The 17084-nt window shown below is 46.3% G+C and overlaps 1 protein-coding gene across 1 annotated transcript; it reads right to left on the minus strand.

Annotated features, from left to right (window-relative positions):
- Positions 1–10732: 10732 nt before the first annotated feature.
- On the minus strand, positions 10733–13085 carry LOC119383546 (uncharacterized). Its single transcript, XM_037651760.2, has 2 exons — positions 12266–13085; positions 10733–10866 (listed from the first exon to the last, which is right to left on the minus strand). Exons 1-2 carry the CDS (start codon positions 12997–12999, stop codon positions 10776–10778), a joined length of 825 nt encoding a protein of 274 aa, XP_037507688.1. The 5' UTR covers positions 13000–13085; the 3' UTR covers positions 10733–10775.
- Between the last annotated feature and the right edge of the window lie 3999 nt (positions 13086–17084).

Consider the following 17084-nt stretch of genomic DNA (forward strand, 5'->3'; position numbering starts at 1 on the left):
CCTCTGAAACTGGGCAGGAATACGAAATCGTGCCTTTTTTTTTAAGGAGAGCTGCGCACCTATACGATGCACCAGCCACTCCTCCATTCTTACGTGCAGTACAGAGAGGAACATTTCACGAATAACGAAGCAATAAAGCATCGAAGAGTTCCATCGAGTAATTTGTGGGGTGCGACACAAGCCCGAAGTGAACAATCTAAATTTGCACGTCAGAACGACAAGTACGACGCAGTCAATAAAAAAAAAAGAAAAGACTGATTCGTAAATTTATTTTAAATATTTAAACTGGCCTTGCAACGCTTTTCCACGTGTCACTGATCCCTTTAATAGGGAGGGCAATCGCCGGGCAGATTCCAAGGGATGACGTATCGGCCCCCCGAAACGCACCACGAAAGCGCGGACAACTTAGAGTAGGTCCTTTTAGTGCGCCAGCGAGCGCCGGTGGTGGTCTAGAGACCGATTCGGAGCCAAGAGTTGATAACACAAACAAAATATATTCTCAGTTAAGGCAGTACAAGCTATAAACAAACATGCACACTAGGCTGGTATCAATTACAGCTCACAGTATAACTGAGATGGCGTTTAAACACACGGGAACAAAACAAACAGATCACGCGCTACAACTGCAATCTTATGCATTACACGCAATTCAAGAACAGTTCAAGTCTTTCTTTCTTTCTTCTTTCTTTATTCAATACTGCAGACATTATACAGGTCCAAGCAGGGCGAGGGCAAGAACAAGAAACAAACCAAGCAAACAAACATAATTAATACAGTTTGAAATAATCACAATGTGACACCAGGCAACAAATAATTATTCCAGTCAGTTACGGCTCGATGGAAAAAGAAAATTTGAATAAATGTGTTCGCGTAAAATATGGTGTCATTTAATTAGGATGATGGTGGCGAGTATGTCTTGATGTTGAAGATGAAAGGCAGGGTGAAGGGTTAATTGCTAGTTTCCGATTCCAAAGAAGGTAAAGAAATTCTAAACGTCCTGAATATTTACCAAACGTATCCAGTCCACAATTCTTGAAACGTATCTTCAATGCGTCTCTTGCCCCGCCACGGTGGTCTAGTGGTTAAGGCCCTTGACTGCTGACCCGAAGGTCGCAGGATCGAGTCCCGGCCGCGGCGGCTGCATTTTCGATGGAGGCGAAAATGTTTGAGGCCCGTGTACTTAAATTTAGGTGCACGTTAAAGAACCCCAGGGGGTCGAAATTTGCGGAGCCCTTCACTACGGCGTTACTGATAGTCATATCGTGGTTTTGGGACGTTAAACCACAGACATTATTATTATTGAATGCTTCTCTTCCAGGGAACACTCACGCAAACTCCAGCGCTGATCGTCGTTCTTCCCTTCCGTCGTCGGCCCCGAATATTTCTCTTCCAGGAAACACTCACGTAACTTTCCGCTGCTCACATGGCGTCATCACTCGATTCTTCCAGATCGACGATCGACTGACCACACTACATCACAAAACACGCCTTCTTTCGCAGGCAGAACTACACTCAACATAACTTCTTCACCATCTCCGGACCGACTGCTACTCCTGACATCCCGTCGCCGAACGTTTATATCTCCTCGCACCCGCGTTCCAGAACCTTCAAGTGTCTTCCTCGGCGTGCAGCACAGCCAGAGCTACACTCTTAATCAGGTACCACTTAAAGTGCTAGATATAGCCAGGAAACCGGACATTTTTTGTCTGGTTTCCTGGATATAGCCAGCATTTTCCCAGGACCTGATTTTGAGTGTAGGGAAAGGGCGAGATTCTTCGCGCCGGTTCCACTCGCGGCGGCGTCGCGTTTTTTTCTTTCGTGATGTTGCGAGACTTTTCGAGGCGTTTGATACGAGACTGCTGGCTGTCTGCGGCTGTTTCAAATGGGTGAGGAGGCGCGCTCGCGGCGTCTTTTGATACTTCTTTTTTCCGTGACGCGCGCTTGTTGAGGGAACCACCGGCGCCGGGATTTCATGTCGTTTTAAGTCGGCGACGCGCGTTCAATTAAGCGCTCGTTTGTGACACCACGCAATCGAATGGATTCGGTATCGGAGTTTAATGCCTCAAGAATCGACTGACGCAAAACCTTCTAGAATCCATCAAGTACGAGCAGAGTTAAAGGGATTTTTCGCACGCTATAAGAGCTTTCTATCTCATTTCCTCCCAGCGGAGCGAGCTGAAAGCTACACAGAAGTACAGAAGTTACGTCTGTACATCAGCCCACGTCGGGGCCTTGGGCACTTTTTTTTTTCTTTGGGAAGACCGAATGACCAGATACAACGACATCACGAAACATTATAGGTTACAGAGGGGCATATTTCCGCCACCTCACCCAAAATTGACAAAAAAAAAGCAGTCTGTCGAATGGCGGCGGTTACAAACTAGGACGTATCCGAATCCCGCGCTCTCGCACATGATATATCCGGATCAGTGCTGGGCAGTATCGAAGATACATATATCTTAGATACTATCTTAGATACTCTATGGGTATCTTTTATCTGTATCGCGATACGTCTCGAAAAACGAGTATCTCTATCTGTACTTCCGATACATTCAATAATGTATCGCGTATCTTAAGATACACGATACATCTATCGCAACACAGCCGTGCGAAACAATAATCGCTGGAAGAGCTTCGCTTCTCAAGCTGGTACTGGTGCCACTAAGCCATCTGAATAAGTCTAAGGGCAGTGACGGTATTTTATTTTGACGCCATAAAGTCATCTAGTGATGGTATAAGATCAGGAAGACAAGCACGCGGACGTCTACGCCCAGCCCACGTACCTTTTTTTTTTTTTCTCGATTTCTTTTCTTTTTAGTTGCGCCAATGCCACAACACTTGCTCTTAGCCACTGTCCTGCGCCGGGTACTCCATTGGGTGCGGTGTCTATCACAAATTCTGATGTTGCTACAGTGTCGTTATTGAACATTCACTTGCGTCTTGCTCCGTACGAAATGTGATGCGTGAAAGAATGGGGTTGCTTTGCGTCGCGTGCATTTTACATATCAGCGATTTGAAGGATCTCGTGGATGTAAGTTTGACTTGCATGCAGTGAATTACATTTTATGCAAATAAGATTCTAGCAACTTTAGCACCACTGGTATTGATGCTAGACCTAATAGAACAAGCGTTTACCCAACAGAAACTATCTTGGCGTACCGTATTTTTCACTACCATCTACATTTATTCAAATAATTTATGAAGTCATAATTTGATTACTATCACAAGTGCTTTCTTAGCAGTCATGCTGCATCACATACATTACCTAGGTCTCTGCACTGCTTTTGCGGTCTAGTCACTGCAGTATGTCTTTTGTAAAGCGCTCCCAAAATAAGATTTCTGCTTTATTCTTCTGTCTGCTTTATTTCTACTACTGTTTACACATTTACACGTCACCAAGGCGATTTTGAAAACGAATATATTATTATGTGGACGTGTCTTGAGTATACAGTACAAAATATTCTCCTTACCGCTTAAGAAAATAGCGAAACTGAATTTGCATTATAATAATGAAAATCATTAGGAGCCACCTTCTCGCGATTCGAGAAACCTTGTTTTGCTGAATGCTCTGTTTTGCTCATGAGCGTCACAACGAGCAGTTTCAGGCAATTTTACATAGGCACTGAATTTTCTATTGTCTCAACAGGTAAGTTGACGATACTTCATGCCCATAGATATTAAGGGCGCCGTCTGTATTGTGTTTCTGTACTCATTCAATGTGAATGTTTGATACACAACCACCTCTCTGTTTTACTAATATTTGTTTTTCTGTCTTAGGCCTTCTATATTATTTTTCCTTGTACTAATCGCCACGTAATGGGAGCTATAAGCGGCAACAGTGCGAATAGCGGCGGTGTCCTGCGACGCTTTGTGCAACTATACAATACGTCTGAGACATATTCGTGTTGCGCATGTTCTCTCGTTGAAGAAAAATTGCTAAAAGAATGCACGTTAGTGAGTATATTAACAAAGAATCCCTTACGCCAGCAGCTAAGAACATGGAAATTGATTTCAGTTTTACGTCATCTACGTATACACCAGAAGTCTCAAACTCAGCTCATAGCCGGCGGGCCGTAGTCGCAAAATTTAGCTCAAAGGGCTGGGACAATGAAGATGGTGGGGTCGGAGAGAGTTTGAACAAAATGACGTAGCCATTTCAAAGGAAGCCTTTCCCATATCTCATATATAAGTCATTTCTGAAGAAGATTTGGAGTCAGAGAAACATCGATTCCGATGTACACAACGAGTGAAATCTGGACGCCGCTTGAAATATAGAGTTTTTGTTTCACGGTCATGTTTCAGCACATGGTGACCACATCTCACGAAAGAAATGCTTGAGACCAGTTATGTCTGTGTAGCTCACGAACATACTTATTTAGAAAATAAAAACAAATATGACGGAGACGGTCATGTGTGCCGGCCGGGCCGCTAGCGAACGGTCTCAAACCCCGTATACACCATGCGTTACACCCCCCCCCCCCCCCCCCCCCCCCCCAAAAAAAAAGTCGCCATCAGCGTTGTTACTGCTGTACACCTGTCCGGATATACGGTATTGTGCAAACTGTCTTTTACGGACAAGGTAAAAGTCCACACCGGTATTTGCGCCGTCGTGCGAAGGCTTATTGACGTTATTGGGATGATATGGCAAACCCGCTAGCTGGTCGGCAAGCTGAGAAGCGACTCTCATCAATTGCAAAAATGACAAGCAAGAACCGCTGTCAGCGGAGTGTATAAAGAGTTGTCCTGTGAAGCAGCTAAAACAAGCCCCTATAGGTTGTTTTGGAAGGAAACTAATGTACTTTGAGCAAGAAGGGCAAAACTTTTGAGATACTAACAGACATTTCATTCCAATGAAACAAAATAGATCGCAGTTAAGAAATTTTCAGGCAGACATTTTCGTGTGTAGGCGTTTGCTGCTACATTATATGAATCTATAATAACAAATTTGAGAATGTATCGAAGTATCTTAAGATACAGTTGCCAAGTATCGTATCGGATACAATTATTGCGGGAGTATCTTGTATCTGTATCTCCAATACTTCTTGCCTGAGTATCTCGTATCGTATCGCGATACAATTTCAAAGTATCTTTGCCCAGCCCTGATCCGGATATATACGAAACGGACCAATGTAAGCAATGTGAATCCAGAGCCACTCTGGAGCATATGTTATGGGAATGCCGAGGTATTAGTCACAATACCGACAACGCGGCCTCTAGTGACAGCCTTCGCGCACGCTGGGAAGCCGCGCTCCACAGCTCCGCCCTCGAGGATCAGCTCTGGGCCGTCCAGCGGGCCGAGAAAGCCGCCAGGGTTCAAGGACTCCTGGCCGTCTCCTAGGCGGGGCCGTCGACCCGCCCCACCAACTCGCAGGACTCGGAATAAAGTTATTTCCTCCTCCTCTTCGGACGCGCGGTTCAGTTTCAGTGTCATCACGAGCGTGCTGGTGCAGTACAGCGTTTAGTAGAGCGTGTCACTTAAGCCCTTTACGCGACATGGACACGTCGCGGCACACCGCGGCTGCCGCGGTAACTATGCAGCTCACGTTGTTCAAGTCAGCCAATGACTGTGTCCATGCGCTGTTGGGTATGTGACGCAGTTGACTCTGGATAAGTGGCATCATTTGTCGAGAGAAGACAGCGATTCCTACCTGACTTTGAAATTTTATTCCTACCTGACATCGAAACGTTTGGTTCACATGCTCGCAGGAGCTTCGACTACCATTCAGCAGCATTTTCTGGCCATGTTTAAGAAGTATAATGAAGGAAAACAATAATAAAGGAAAAGAGAGCGCGCGTCCACGAATACATCTGAAATATTTTTGTTATGTTAAGTCCTGAACTTGAAAAACTTGGCGCTCATACGGAGGTGTTTGTCAGAATAAGTGCTGCTTAATGTCGAATATTCGGTAAAGGCGAGCATCAGAAGGCACCAGGAGGGAACACTGCTGTAATGAACACGCTGAGGGAACACGCTGTTATATTCGTACGTTGATACTTATATACTTTAATCTTTTTTTCGTGCCCGAAGACTGCTAACACTCTGTGCCACATGGTATGGGGGTGCCGAAACAACCTAAGTATCCCGCCCATAGACGTACAGAGCATGCAGGAAAATCCGGAAGACCATTGGGAGGCGTTGCTGTCGTAACTAAACCCAGAGTAATTGAATAAAAGGACGAAGACGCCGACCACAAGAGAATAAAAATCCCCCGCACCTCCCCGAAGGGGATCGTGAGGAAATGCGAATGCATTTGGGTGCACCCGATGAGTGTGCGATTAATTAATGAAGAGAGACGAGAGTGTGCACGTAGAGGCGTAATGCTCGAGTTGCATTGTGTTACACTTCGTCTTAGTGGTATCGTTGCCGCGAGAGATTCGACTTCACCGACTTTCATCGCTATCAAGACACCAAAGCGCGCGCTCCCTGCATGATATATATAGGTCCCAGCGCGGAGAGGAGGAGCGCCCGAGCTCTCTCTCCGCCGAGCGAGCTCTGCGATGCGAGCGCCCTCACCGGGTACACTCCTCCTCTCCCTTACCCACCGCCGCTCACCACCTGCTCCGGTTGCTAGGCGCGGCGCAGCTGTTGCTAGGGGCGAGGAGGAGCGCGTGTGGAGAGATCTGTGCGCACGCCGGCCAGGGACGCAGGACAACCCCCGACTAAGAAATGCATTCGCATTTAAAAATTTTAATAAGACGTCTCGGTACCCAGAACGGGAGCCTTGTTCACAAATGATTTCATAAACCCAGAATACCAGCTCCGGCTGGTGGAAAGGGCTTTGACGTCGACTGCAAGTCATAGCTACCTGGAATAAGGAAGTGACCCTCCTCTGGGCGGAGAGAACGCGCGCTTGGTCGTACAAAAAAGTTGAATTCTCTCTTACCGACAGCTGAGGATGGCGAACACAAGCATTGTCCAGCCACAATAGCTTAATAATTTCAAATCGATAGCGTTAAAGAGTTGGTTTCACAGAAATTCCGGTGCCGGCGTCGATGGCGGCGTCGTTGGCTGTGAGCAGAAAATCAGCGTTGTCCATGAGCGAACATTCGAGATAGATGCAAATAAACAAATAATAAAAAATTCGGTATTTCACACGCCTTGTGGGAATCGGTTTCATGCGAAGCAATCAGCGAGTAGCTCTATGTTGCTTTTTTTCCCTTTTTTGGAATGGGCCAACCGTTACAAGGTAAATCGACGAGTTTTTGTAAATGCAGTAGTTGTGTACACATCATGGATCTCACCAGGCACATCGACTACACTGGCGTTCAAAGGGTAACTTATGGTCTGACGTAACGTCAGCACTCAAGTTAGAGCCATACGTCAGTATTATCGCAGTGAAGTGCACTTTACGGTGCGATTCTGTGAACATCATACGTAACTTTCGTTAGCGTATTCCTCCGGGGTCAAGCAACGCTTGAATATAGCTTGCTGAATCATATAGGAATACAAATGTAACGTTTATTACATTGCTATAAAAGCAAAGCCAACAATAGAACCACTGATGTTAACCTGACATGACGCCTGTATCATATGAGTACAGATGTACTACTTATGTAGTGTTTTGTGCTTTGTTATAAAATTAGATGACCAGCACCACAAGTGACGTTGTACCGACGTTACGCCTGCATAGGGTGTTTTTCCAAAGCAGTTTCTAGACCTGGCTTGGCTCTGCGGTAGAATACCTGACTGCAGGGGCGTAGCCAGAAATTTTTTTCGGGGGGACTGATCCATACTTTAAGTATGTTCGTGCGTGCCTTTGTATGTGTGCGTGTATATATACGCAAGCAAAATTGAAAAATTTCGGGGTGTTTGAACCCCCGCCCCCCTTGGCTACTCCCCTGCCTGACTGCCACGCAGAACCCTTGAGTTTGATTCCTGCTGGGACCCTAATTTTTATTCTTTGCATTCGTCGAGTCAACGCGCTCTCGCATTTAAATTACCAATGCCTGTTGTCGCCGTTCCTGGGTAATCTGCGTGCTTCGCTGCAAACGTCGTGTAAAGACGATAGAAGAGGCGCTGCGTGAGATATGAACGCCATCTGGCAATACGTCGGGAAACGTGAATGCTGTGTTGCGGGCTGGTAGTCCCGGCGCAGCAGCAGGCAAGACCGGCGGTGACCAACGCGACCGGCGGGGACGCCAGCCAGCCCGAACACGCGGTTTGGCGCGAAGCGCCGAAGCAGAAGAAACGTCCGCACTCAACGAGTACTCTCCACACACTCTTTTATATTCACGTCGCCTGGGTAAAGCAGGAATGCCAGAGCGGCGCCCCATGGCACTCGTACAGTGCAATACTGAACTGAAACCGAAACACAACAATGAGCTCGCGCAGAGGGCACGGAGGAAGCCAAGTTTCGGCGCAGTCGCATTTTCAGCGCAGCTTAAGAAACTAGGGTCTCTAGAATTACGTATCTATGTATTTTCTATTAAAGGAACACACCACCTAATACTTACCTAGTGATGTTGCGCTCAGATATGCGTAATGTTTGCTTTTTGATCAACCATGTAGACAAGTATGAACCTAGTGAGCCGTTCACGATGGCTGGCCCTTGTGCAAGTGGTTCAACTTTGGCCGAGTGGCTGAATCGAGGGACGTGCCGACAAACAGAAAGACAGACTTAAGTTCCCCAAGAAAGACTGTCGTCTTTAATATAAACTGTCAATTACCTGTGGCGCATACCCGTAAGTGCAGCCCGTGGCATACGGGTATGTGCCACACGTGTCTGGAGGAAAGGGTCCGACGACGTACCGGACATGATTTTCATGTTATTCACGTCATGACCAGACAGTCGTATTCGTCAAGTCCTCTTGCCCCCCCATGCCAATTTTGGTCTAAACCAAGTTAAGGAGTCAATCATGAGAGCACCCAGACGTAGGCGGATAGATAGATAGATAGATAGATAGATAGATAGATAGATAGATAGATAGATAGATAGATAGATAGATAGATAGATAGATACGCTCAAAGTTCCTTCGGTTCGTTAAGTAATGCTTCGCATTTAAAAATTTTCGGTCCGAGTGAGAATCAAACCCAGGCCTTCTGCGTGGCAAGCAGGTGTGCTACCACGGAGCCGTGGGAGGAGTCTCCTTAGCCCCTGTAATATTGCGTGACAGAATCGTAGAATTTCACCAGGCGCCAAATATGTGAATTTCGCAAAGAGTGGGTGGTTTAATGCTGCCCACCCATTACAAAGTGTGCAGCTGCGCAGGTGCGTGTGGCACCTTACAGACGCGTATTGTGGCCACTTCGCCAATTTGCAAAATGAAGAATTATGGCGTAGTGGGCACTTCGCAACTGTACTTGCAGTAGGCATTCTAGGATAGTTTGAAACGGCCAATGTTACGCGCACAAACTTTTTTTTTTTTTTTTTGGCACACTTGAAGGCAACCCGTACAGGGCCGATTACGCTGTCGCGTTCTACTCTTGAAGGCGAAGCTCAAGCGTCCTCCAAGTTTTTACGTGCTTCTTCCAACTTAGGAGTGCTGTTTCTTGGGCGAGTTGGAAATTCATACTTGGAAGGGTAGCGCTAGTGTACACGGACTAAAGGAAGACACACGGACACACAGACGGAAGCGTTCTAGCAACTGGTTTTTATTGAAAATCTGCCCTACATATATACATCACTTTTATGGCCACGTGAAAATTTCAGCGCACTGACGAATTCAGGAACACCATTTCTTTTTCTGACAACACTATCGATGGTGTGCTGACACATTTCACCCCTTCTATGACTATGGTCTTTGCTTCGATGATTTCAAAATGTATCATAATCAGCCACCACAAAGATAAGTGCACTCGAGAAATCATCGAAGCAAAGACCATAATCATACAAAGGACGAAATGTGTCAGCTCACCATCGATAGTGTTGTCAGAAAAAAATTATGTTCCTGAATTCGCCAGTGCGCTGAAATTGTCGCGTGGCCATAAAAGCGATGTATATATGTAGGGCAGATTTTCAATAAAAGAAACCAGTTGCTAGAGCGCTGCCGTCTGTGTTTTCCTTTAGTCCGTGTCCACTAGCGCTACCCTTCCAAATCTTCCAACTTGTTCGTTTATCTCGAATCTGTACGTGGAAAAGAGACGGGCACAAGTCATCTCCGATAGTTGTCGATGTCATGAGTCAGCGTTTATTTATTATGGAATGCAGTTATTACAATGAAGTGTTTGCACGGTGCGCAGTTGACTGACCGCTGTTTAGGCAGCACTGTTGGTACAGGTGTTGCTGCATGGGCACCGGCGATGGCGGCAAGCAAATGACGGTGACGACGCAGGTGCAGGTAGGTTAGAGCACCGAATACGAAAAGCTGTTTTGAAATCGAGCGGGGCTATATAATACAGTGAAGCAGACCTATTGAGCGCTGTCGATTTTTCGGCCAGCATGGCAGAAAACTCCGCGAAATAGATCATGAATGATATGGCTTTAAAAGAACTTCTAGAATTAATTATTTCTTTTTCCTGTGTAAAGAAAGAAAAGAACTGGCCAAAGCCAAAGTTTGAAACATTGACATAGGTAGTGGAGTTTAGCGACAAGCATGAACTCTTTGAACAACGTTCTCGAACACAGCTTTCAAACGACGGCGTCCGATGAATGAATGGGGAACTATTTCTGCGCCATCCTTTGGATAAGCTCAATTGGCCGCACACATAAAAAATTGGCTTTTTTTTAATAAAAATGTGCGCAGCGGTCACACGTCACCGGTTGTCGGGAGTTATACTGCAAGCGTCCTGAACGTTTTCAGCAAACGTCTCACGGATGAGGCAGCGGTCATCCCGCTCAACGACAGCGCGGATAGATTAAGGTGCAGTCCAGCCCGGCCATTCCTTCGCGGACGGCACGCTCGAACTTGAGCCCCTCGAGGAAATGGCTGCAATTAAGAAAGAGAAACAAAGAATGAACTTCAAAAAAAAAAAAAAACGCCAGAATTGCGCGGAACACGCAGCACAGCCACAGCATAAGCTGGAGGAGCGACCTTAGACAACACCACATAGAATCCTTAGAGTGCGTTGTTAACTCTCTTAGGGCGCCTGTGCAAGTATACAGCGGTGAGCACTGTTAGGGTGAACACGCGAGCGCGTGGCTGACGGCACTGTCAGCGCTGCGCAACAGCCATCTTTGAAAACATTGCACATGCGCAGCATGTGTTTTTCGATACACTCTTTCCACCGCGCCCACCACGTCATGAAGACGCTTGTTGTGGATACGCTTCTGTGCGCGCGATGAAAAGATTATTTCGTAGAACGCATGATGCGCATGTGCAATGTTTCAAGCGATGACCGTTACGCGGCGCTGACAGTGCTGTCGGCCACGCGCTCCTGTGTTCACCCTAAGAACGCTCACCGCTGTACAGTTGCAAGGCACCCAGTACGCCATCATTTTGCGACGTAGCGAAGTACTCACTACCCGTCTGTAAGGCAATGTATGCGCCTATTTAGCTACCACTTGGTTGATGCTGCGGCTGCTGATGATGATGATGAATTATGGCTCAGTACTTTGTAATGTGTGGCCACCTTGAAACCACCCATTCGCTACGCACTTCACATGGTGTGACGCCCGGTGCGATTGTGCGGTTCGTGCCCGACATGGCGCCTGTATAGGGTCTTTCTCCGAAAAAGTTAGAAGCACTCGTTGGTATCCACTGTTCATGAAAGGTATTGCTTTAATACCCTTTTAGAGAACAATGTGCTTTGGAACTTCTGTCTTTGTAACGTTTGGTATGCGCTTGTACAGGCAGCTTTGGTTATTTTGTTCGCTATAGATATAGATGCAGCACGTTTGTAATAAATACAATGCCTACAAAAGAAACACACAAGACTTAATTGCCGTATGTTACATATAGCTATCCTTGAGCTCCATATACTGTTTGTACGGGGCATCTTATTAGGTCAATGGGTATGCCGACACTCTTCTTCATATATTGCTGGCTCGATATGGTATCACGTTCTCATTCGGAGTATACGATAAACTGTATTCGAAGATGTCAAACAGCTATAGTCGACATCAGCCGAATCCCCATAGTTATTTGGCTTCGACTAAGCTGTTGTCTCTGGCATTCTCTGCCATCATGACTGACCAATAAAAAACCCCGATTAAAAACAGCGCCGGACCATGCTTTGTGACGAAAGCCAGTGCAATACCATGGTACGGCTCGCACTCAAAGGGTAACGAGTTGGAAAGCTGCCTTCAAAAAAATCATTTTAAAAGTAAGAGCATTTTATCTGACACTTCCAAATTTCCAGCTGCCTTGAAAGGGGACGTGTACTCACCTTAGATAGCCCACGAGCATGGCGCTCATGGGATAATCCTTCACGAGTCTCGCAGTTGACTGGCACACTTGGAAGGAGGAGCACTTGGAAGATGTACTCGGTGCATTTGTGGATCCCGAGCGTTTCGCTGACGTCACAGCCGCGGGCGCTTCGGGGGCCGGTGGTGAAACAACCGGCTCTCCGTTCGTCGAAGTCTTCGTCGAACTGGAGGTGGGCTTGGCAGTCGCGGTGATCGTCGACACGCCCACCGTCGTTGTCGACTCAGAAGTCGTGGTCACTACTGGAGCTTCAGTGGTCCTAATGGCCGCCAGCCACCACTGGGGTACGTAATTCCGCGCCCAGTCCATCACGGCTTCCACAGCAGGCAAGTGCGGTTCTTCGGCTGCTCGTGGCGTCCTTGCCGATTCGGACCTCGCCGTGAAAACAGAGGTCACTTTCAGTAGAGACGCCAGCTGCGGGAACGTGAACATGGCGACGTACAGGAGGAGATAGAGGGCCACCAGCACTTCGAAGGGTAGATTCAGCACGTTCATGGTACCCAAGACAAAGGCCTTGGCCAGGGGAACCAGGACGGCGATTAACGCTACGGCGTAAGGCAGCGCGACGGCGGGCAGAAGAAGAGAGAACGCTTTGGAGCCTTCGACGATGACATCGTCGACTTCACTGGGTGACTCGAAGGCCGGCAATGCGGCAGCAGCAGCGCAGAACAGGGCAAGCAACAGGAAGCTCTTCATCTTGCGCAAAGACGTTGAGGCTGACTGTGCAGAGCTTGCACTTATAAATTACCGAGCAGGCTGACTGTCTTCGGAGGCGGCCGACAGAAAAGAAGGCTGCCCCTAGTGATGCGCGAAACGAGATTCCGTGAGACTGGAAGTTGGTAGCCCGTACAAATGCTAGTTACTAGAACAAGACCGTGGACGAAACAGTGTGAAGTCCACGAAAGTCAGTTAACAGACGGGTCACATGTATTTATGACGCACGTAAAGATGCTTCGAGCGACTGGAAGGTCGTAGAAGGGCTCAGAGTTATCTGGCATGGTCGCGGAGGGAAACGCCCGTGTTAAGTGGGACAAGCTACGATGATAGCGAACGGTTTTTTTTTTTTGCTTATCATCCAGTGATATGGGATTATAAGCACGTGGAAATGGAAGAGATACTGGTGTGCGCGCGATTCTCCTTAGCGGACGATCGATATTGCAAAGACACCCCCCCCCCCGCCCCCCTCAATCTTTGTCAGACAGCCGCAGAAAAAATACAAAAAAGATAAGCATATAGCTTGATTCGGGTATAGTGCACCGTGAATAATTTCTGCGCATCAGCTTTTCCAAGGTCGCATTCGACCCTAAGCAACTGTTCATTCTCGAGACTCTCTCTCGCAGCCAGCGGAGAGTTTCGTTATTTAACGAAGGTACTGGACGCAAGTGGCCGGCTCGTCACAGGGTTACTGGTAACAGAGACGCCGCACCAAGTATGTAGAGCACCGCAAAAAAAGAAAAAGAAACAGCACAGCGCTCTGTGATCATCACCAAAAAAAAAACTATCATGCAACACGTGATCGTCACGTCAGAGCACGTGCGCACTGCAGGCTGTCTCTCAGACCAATAGCCTGTCTCTCAAAGGTCACGTACTGCGCCGATGCTGTGACAAAAGCGACATTGCTCGTACCACCCACTTACTGGCTCTTATATACGCACAGTTAAACCTCATATAACGAAGTCAGTAAAACAGGCAATTTACTTCGTTATATAGAAACTTCGTTGAAGTTAAGCATAGTCGTAAAAGCCTTCATTTTTAGCACGAGAAGTGCTGGAAGACTGTTTGAATAATACGGCAGTACAAAAACTAATTTCAATAACGCGAAAAAAAAAATTTGTTTTGAACTTGAGATCCGGCGACCACGGCTTAATGCCGCGAACAAGTAAGCCCCCTTGACTGAGGCCGAACGTCACGCGTGAACCCGAAAGAAATACATGTCGAACTGTACTGTGCTAATATAAGATAATCATTTGCAAACACCGCGTGCAATTCGACCATCTGACCACTAGCCGCAGCAGAAGTTTCAATTTATGGCCTCGGTCTTCCTCGCGCACAGAGTAAACTTCGTTATATTAAAATTACGGATAAACATTAAACCCGATTCGTTATGTTGAGGTTCAAAATACGTGATGTTTTATTAACATGAAGTTGTGAAAAGTGAAATACTTCGTTATATCGAGAACTTCGTTATATTGAAGTTCGTTAGATCTAGGTTTAACTGTATATGTATCTAAACACAGCAAGCACAGCTATCTGCCTATATAGTAAACTATGTTTCAAAATTCTTAATGTTTCTTTGGCTAACATAGCTGTCAGAAGATGTTAAGTTTTCTGAGGTCATGGAACAGTGATGCCACATCGCGATGTGCGACACGGCTCACGCGATAGACAGCTGTAAGATTGGCCGTGTATCACTCGCGCGTTTCATTCCCTAATCTGTAGCTGAATGCGAACTGGCAGAGGCTTAGGAAGCGCTCTTCAAGGGGGGTTGTCGAGGGGCTGAGACCTGCAGATTTGAGTACCCCCACAGCAGCTTACCCCCCCCCACACACACCACACACACAGTGTGTGTGTGTGTGTGTGTGAGTACCCCCACACACACACACACACACACACACACACACACACACACACACACACACACAACACACACACACACACACACACACTGCGCTGACTTTCAATCGGAAATATTTAACTTTCATGTGCACGGGAATATATACATACGCGAACAGGTGAAAATAAAACAAGAAAGGTAATCAATAAAGGCACTGAACAAGGGACCCATACGCGCATATTGTTCGCTGCATCACAATTCATTGCAACCAAACTAGGGTGACGAATTGAAAACATAATTTCCTGTTGGACAATGACAAATATGGCATGTTGACACACTTAAAGTATCGTTCATTTTTTTCTTCTTTCCACAGGCTTCAATGATTCCCTCGTCAATCTATCTTTGGACCTTTGAGAATAAGTATCTGATCGTACAAGTGCGCAAAAAAAAAAAAAAAATCCGGGGACGAAGCAGAGATACATACAAGAGAAAGCGCTTGTCCTGTGTGTGTTTTCTGTTTCGTCCCCTGTGTTTTCGCGCTTCATAAGCAGTAAAATTTCCATCTAGACCATAGTAAGCCACCCCTGGCAGCATTCTAGTGCATTCAAATCCGCAAGGTAATGCGGCTGCTGGCACTCTGTATTTACTAACGCAATCGAGCCCTATCGGGACGCATTTTTCGATCGCGATTGTCCCCTTTGTGCAAACTGCAGAATCAAGTAAATCGTCGAAAATTTTTATCCCGATGTGGCTCAATGGCGATCGAAAATTCACCGTGTGACAGCCGTAGAAAATTCATACAATAAGGAGCAACAGATAAATATTAAAATCGTGCCGCAGACAATCTTGTGCTCTTGTAAAATGTTATACAGCTACAGCTCGGAATGAGGGGCGCACGTGCATATAGCTATTGTGCGTTTGCCTCCAATAATTTTAGAAAGGTTGCGGTTGCATCCCGCTCTGATCACGTTGGGTTGCTTCCCTCAAAGCTGAGAAACCGCTTGCATCGTGTTTTATAAGGCTGTTGCAGCAATACTCCTTTGCAGACTAATTGGTTCATACTTGTAAACTCGGCTTGCTGCGCAACCAGCAGGAAAGAAGGAGGGAGACAGGAAAGAGCGCTCTTTCCTGTCTCGCTCCTTCTTTCCTGCTGGTTGCGCAGCAAGTCGAGTTTACTTATAGGGTGATTCCACGTAAGATCGAACAATCGATGGCTGGTCGACCTCTCAAATTATTTCAAAATTTTATATATTATTGCCTGATGAGTGGAAAGAAGAGATCCGCAATTTTTTGCCGCCAAAAATTTTTTCGAACCACAGGAAATCAATATGACGAAGACGTGGAGTGGAGCGCTCATCCGCTCTGCTGTTTTGGCCAACTTTCGTTATGAATTGCACAAAATATATTAAAGTTAGGTAGCTGAAATTTTTTTAACTAAATATATGCATGTTTTTGCTTCTGCTCAGATATTTTTAGTTTTGATGTGTAGTGTAGATGTTTTTATAAAAAACCTCAAAATTGGCCCAGAAAAACGTAATTTTCTTTACTTTGAAGGTCTTTATCTCGAAAAATCCTTGTAGCAGAGCAACAAAAATTGCGCATTACGTTTTTCACATGCTTATCTACCACACTGCCGAATCTTATATTTATATAACTTTTCAGTAAAGAGATATGATCGGGCTAAATAAAGAAAACACCGGACAATGAAAACTTCTGACGACAATTAAAAAAAAACATTTTTTATACTCCTTAAACTTTGTCCACTTATTCTCCTCCACATCTGCTTCATAATCATTGAAAACATGTTGCATAAGTCGTTGCACTAATAGTTACGACCCCTCCAATGAGACCCTTAGGCAAGGATAGGAAATTCCGACTTCTTGCCAGCAACTGTATAAAATGCAGGCAGGGTTGAATTGCTTTTTATTAAAAGGCAGCAGGTACCGAAAAAGGTGTCGCCAGCACTGAAGACGGTAATTTTGAAATTATTTGGTCACTGCAGCGGCCACGAGCGCAGGGCTACCGAGCAGGCGCGCGCGCAACCGAGATGCTCGTTGTAAGAGACGGCGCAGTGAGAGCCCGTTTTCGCGTCCTCAGACCGATTGAGTTCGAAACAGCAACGCCTCTCCGGTGATTGAACGCACGTGCAATGGAGCTTCGCTATTCTATCCGCCCTCTGTTCGCATCGCAGCTAGGCGCTGATAACAAGGCAAGGATGGAAGCAATA

The sequence above is a fragment of the Rhipicephalus sanguineus genome, chromosome 2 (assembly GCF_013339695.2).
Source record: "Rhipicephalus sanguineus isolate Rsan-2018 chromosome 2, BIME_Rsan_1.4, whole genome shotgun sequence".
NCBI lineage: Eukaryota > Metazoa > Arthropoda > Arachnida > Ixodida > Ixodidae > Rhipicephalus > Rhipicephalus sanguineus.

Excerpts from the sequence above, each read along its gene's own strand:
- LOC119383546 (XM_037651760.2), bottom strand. The coding sequence starts at position 12,999 with ATGAAGAGCTTCCTGTTGCTTGCCCTGTTCTGCGCTGCTGCTGCCGCA. Across the intron at positions 10,867-12,265 it reads ATGCTCGTGGGCTATCTAAG|CCATTTCCTCGAGGGGCTCA; the intron begins GTGAGTACACGT and ends TCTTAATTGCAG.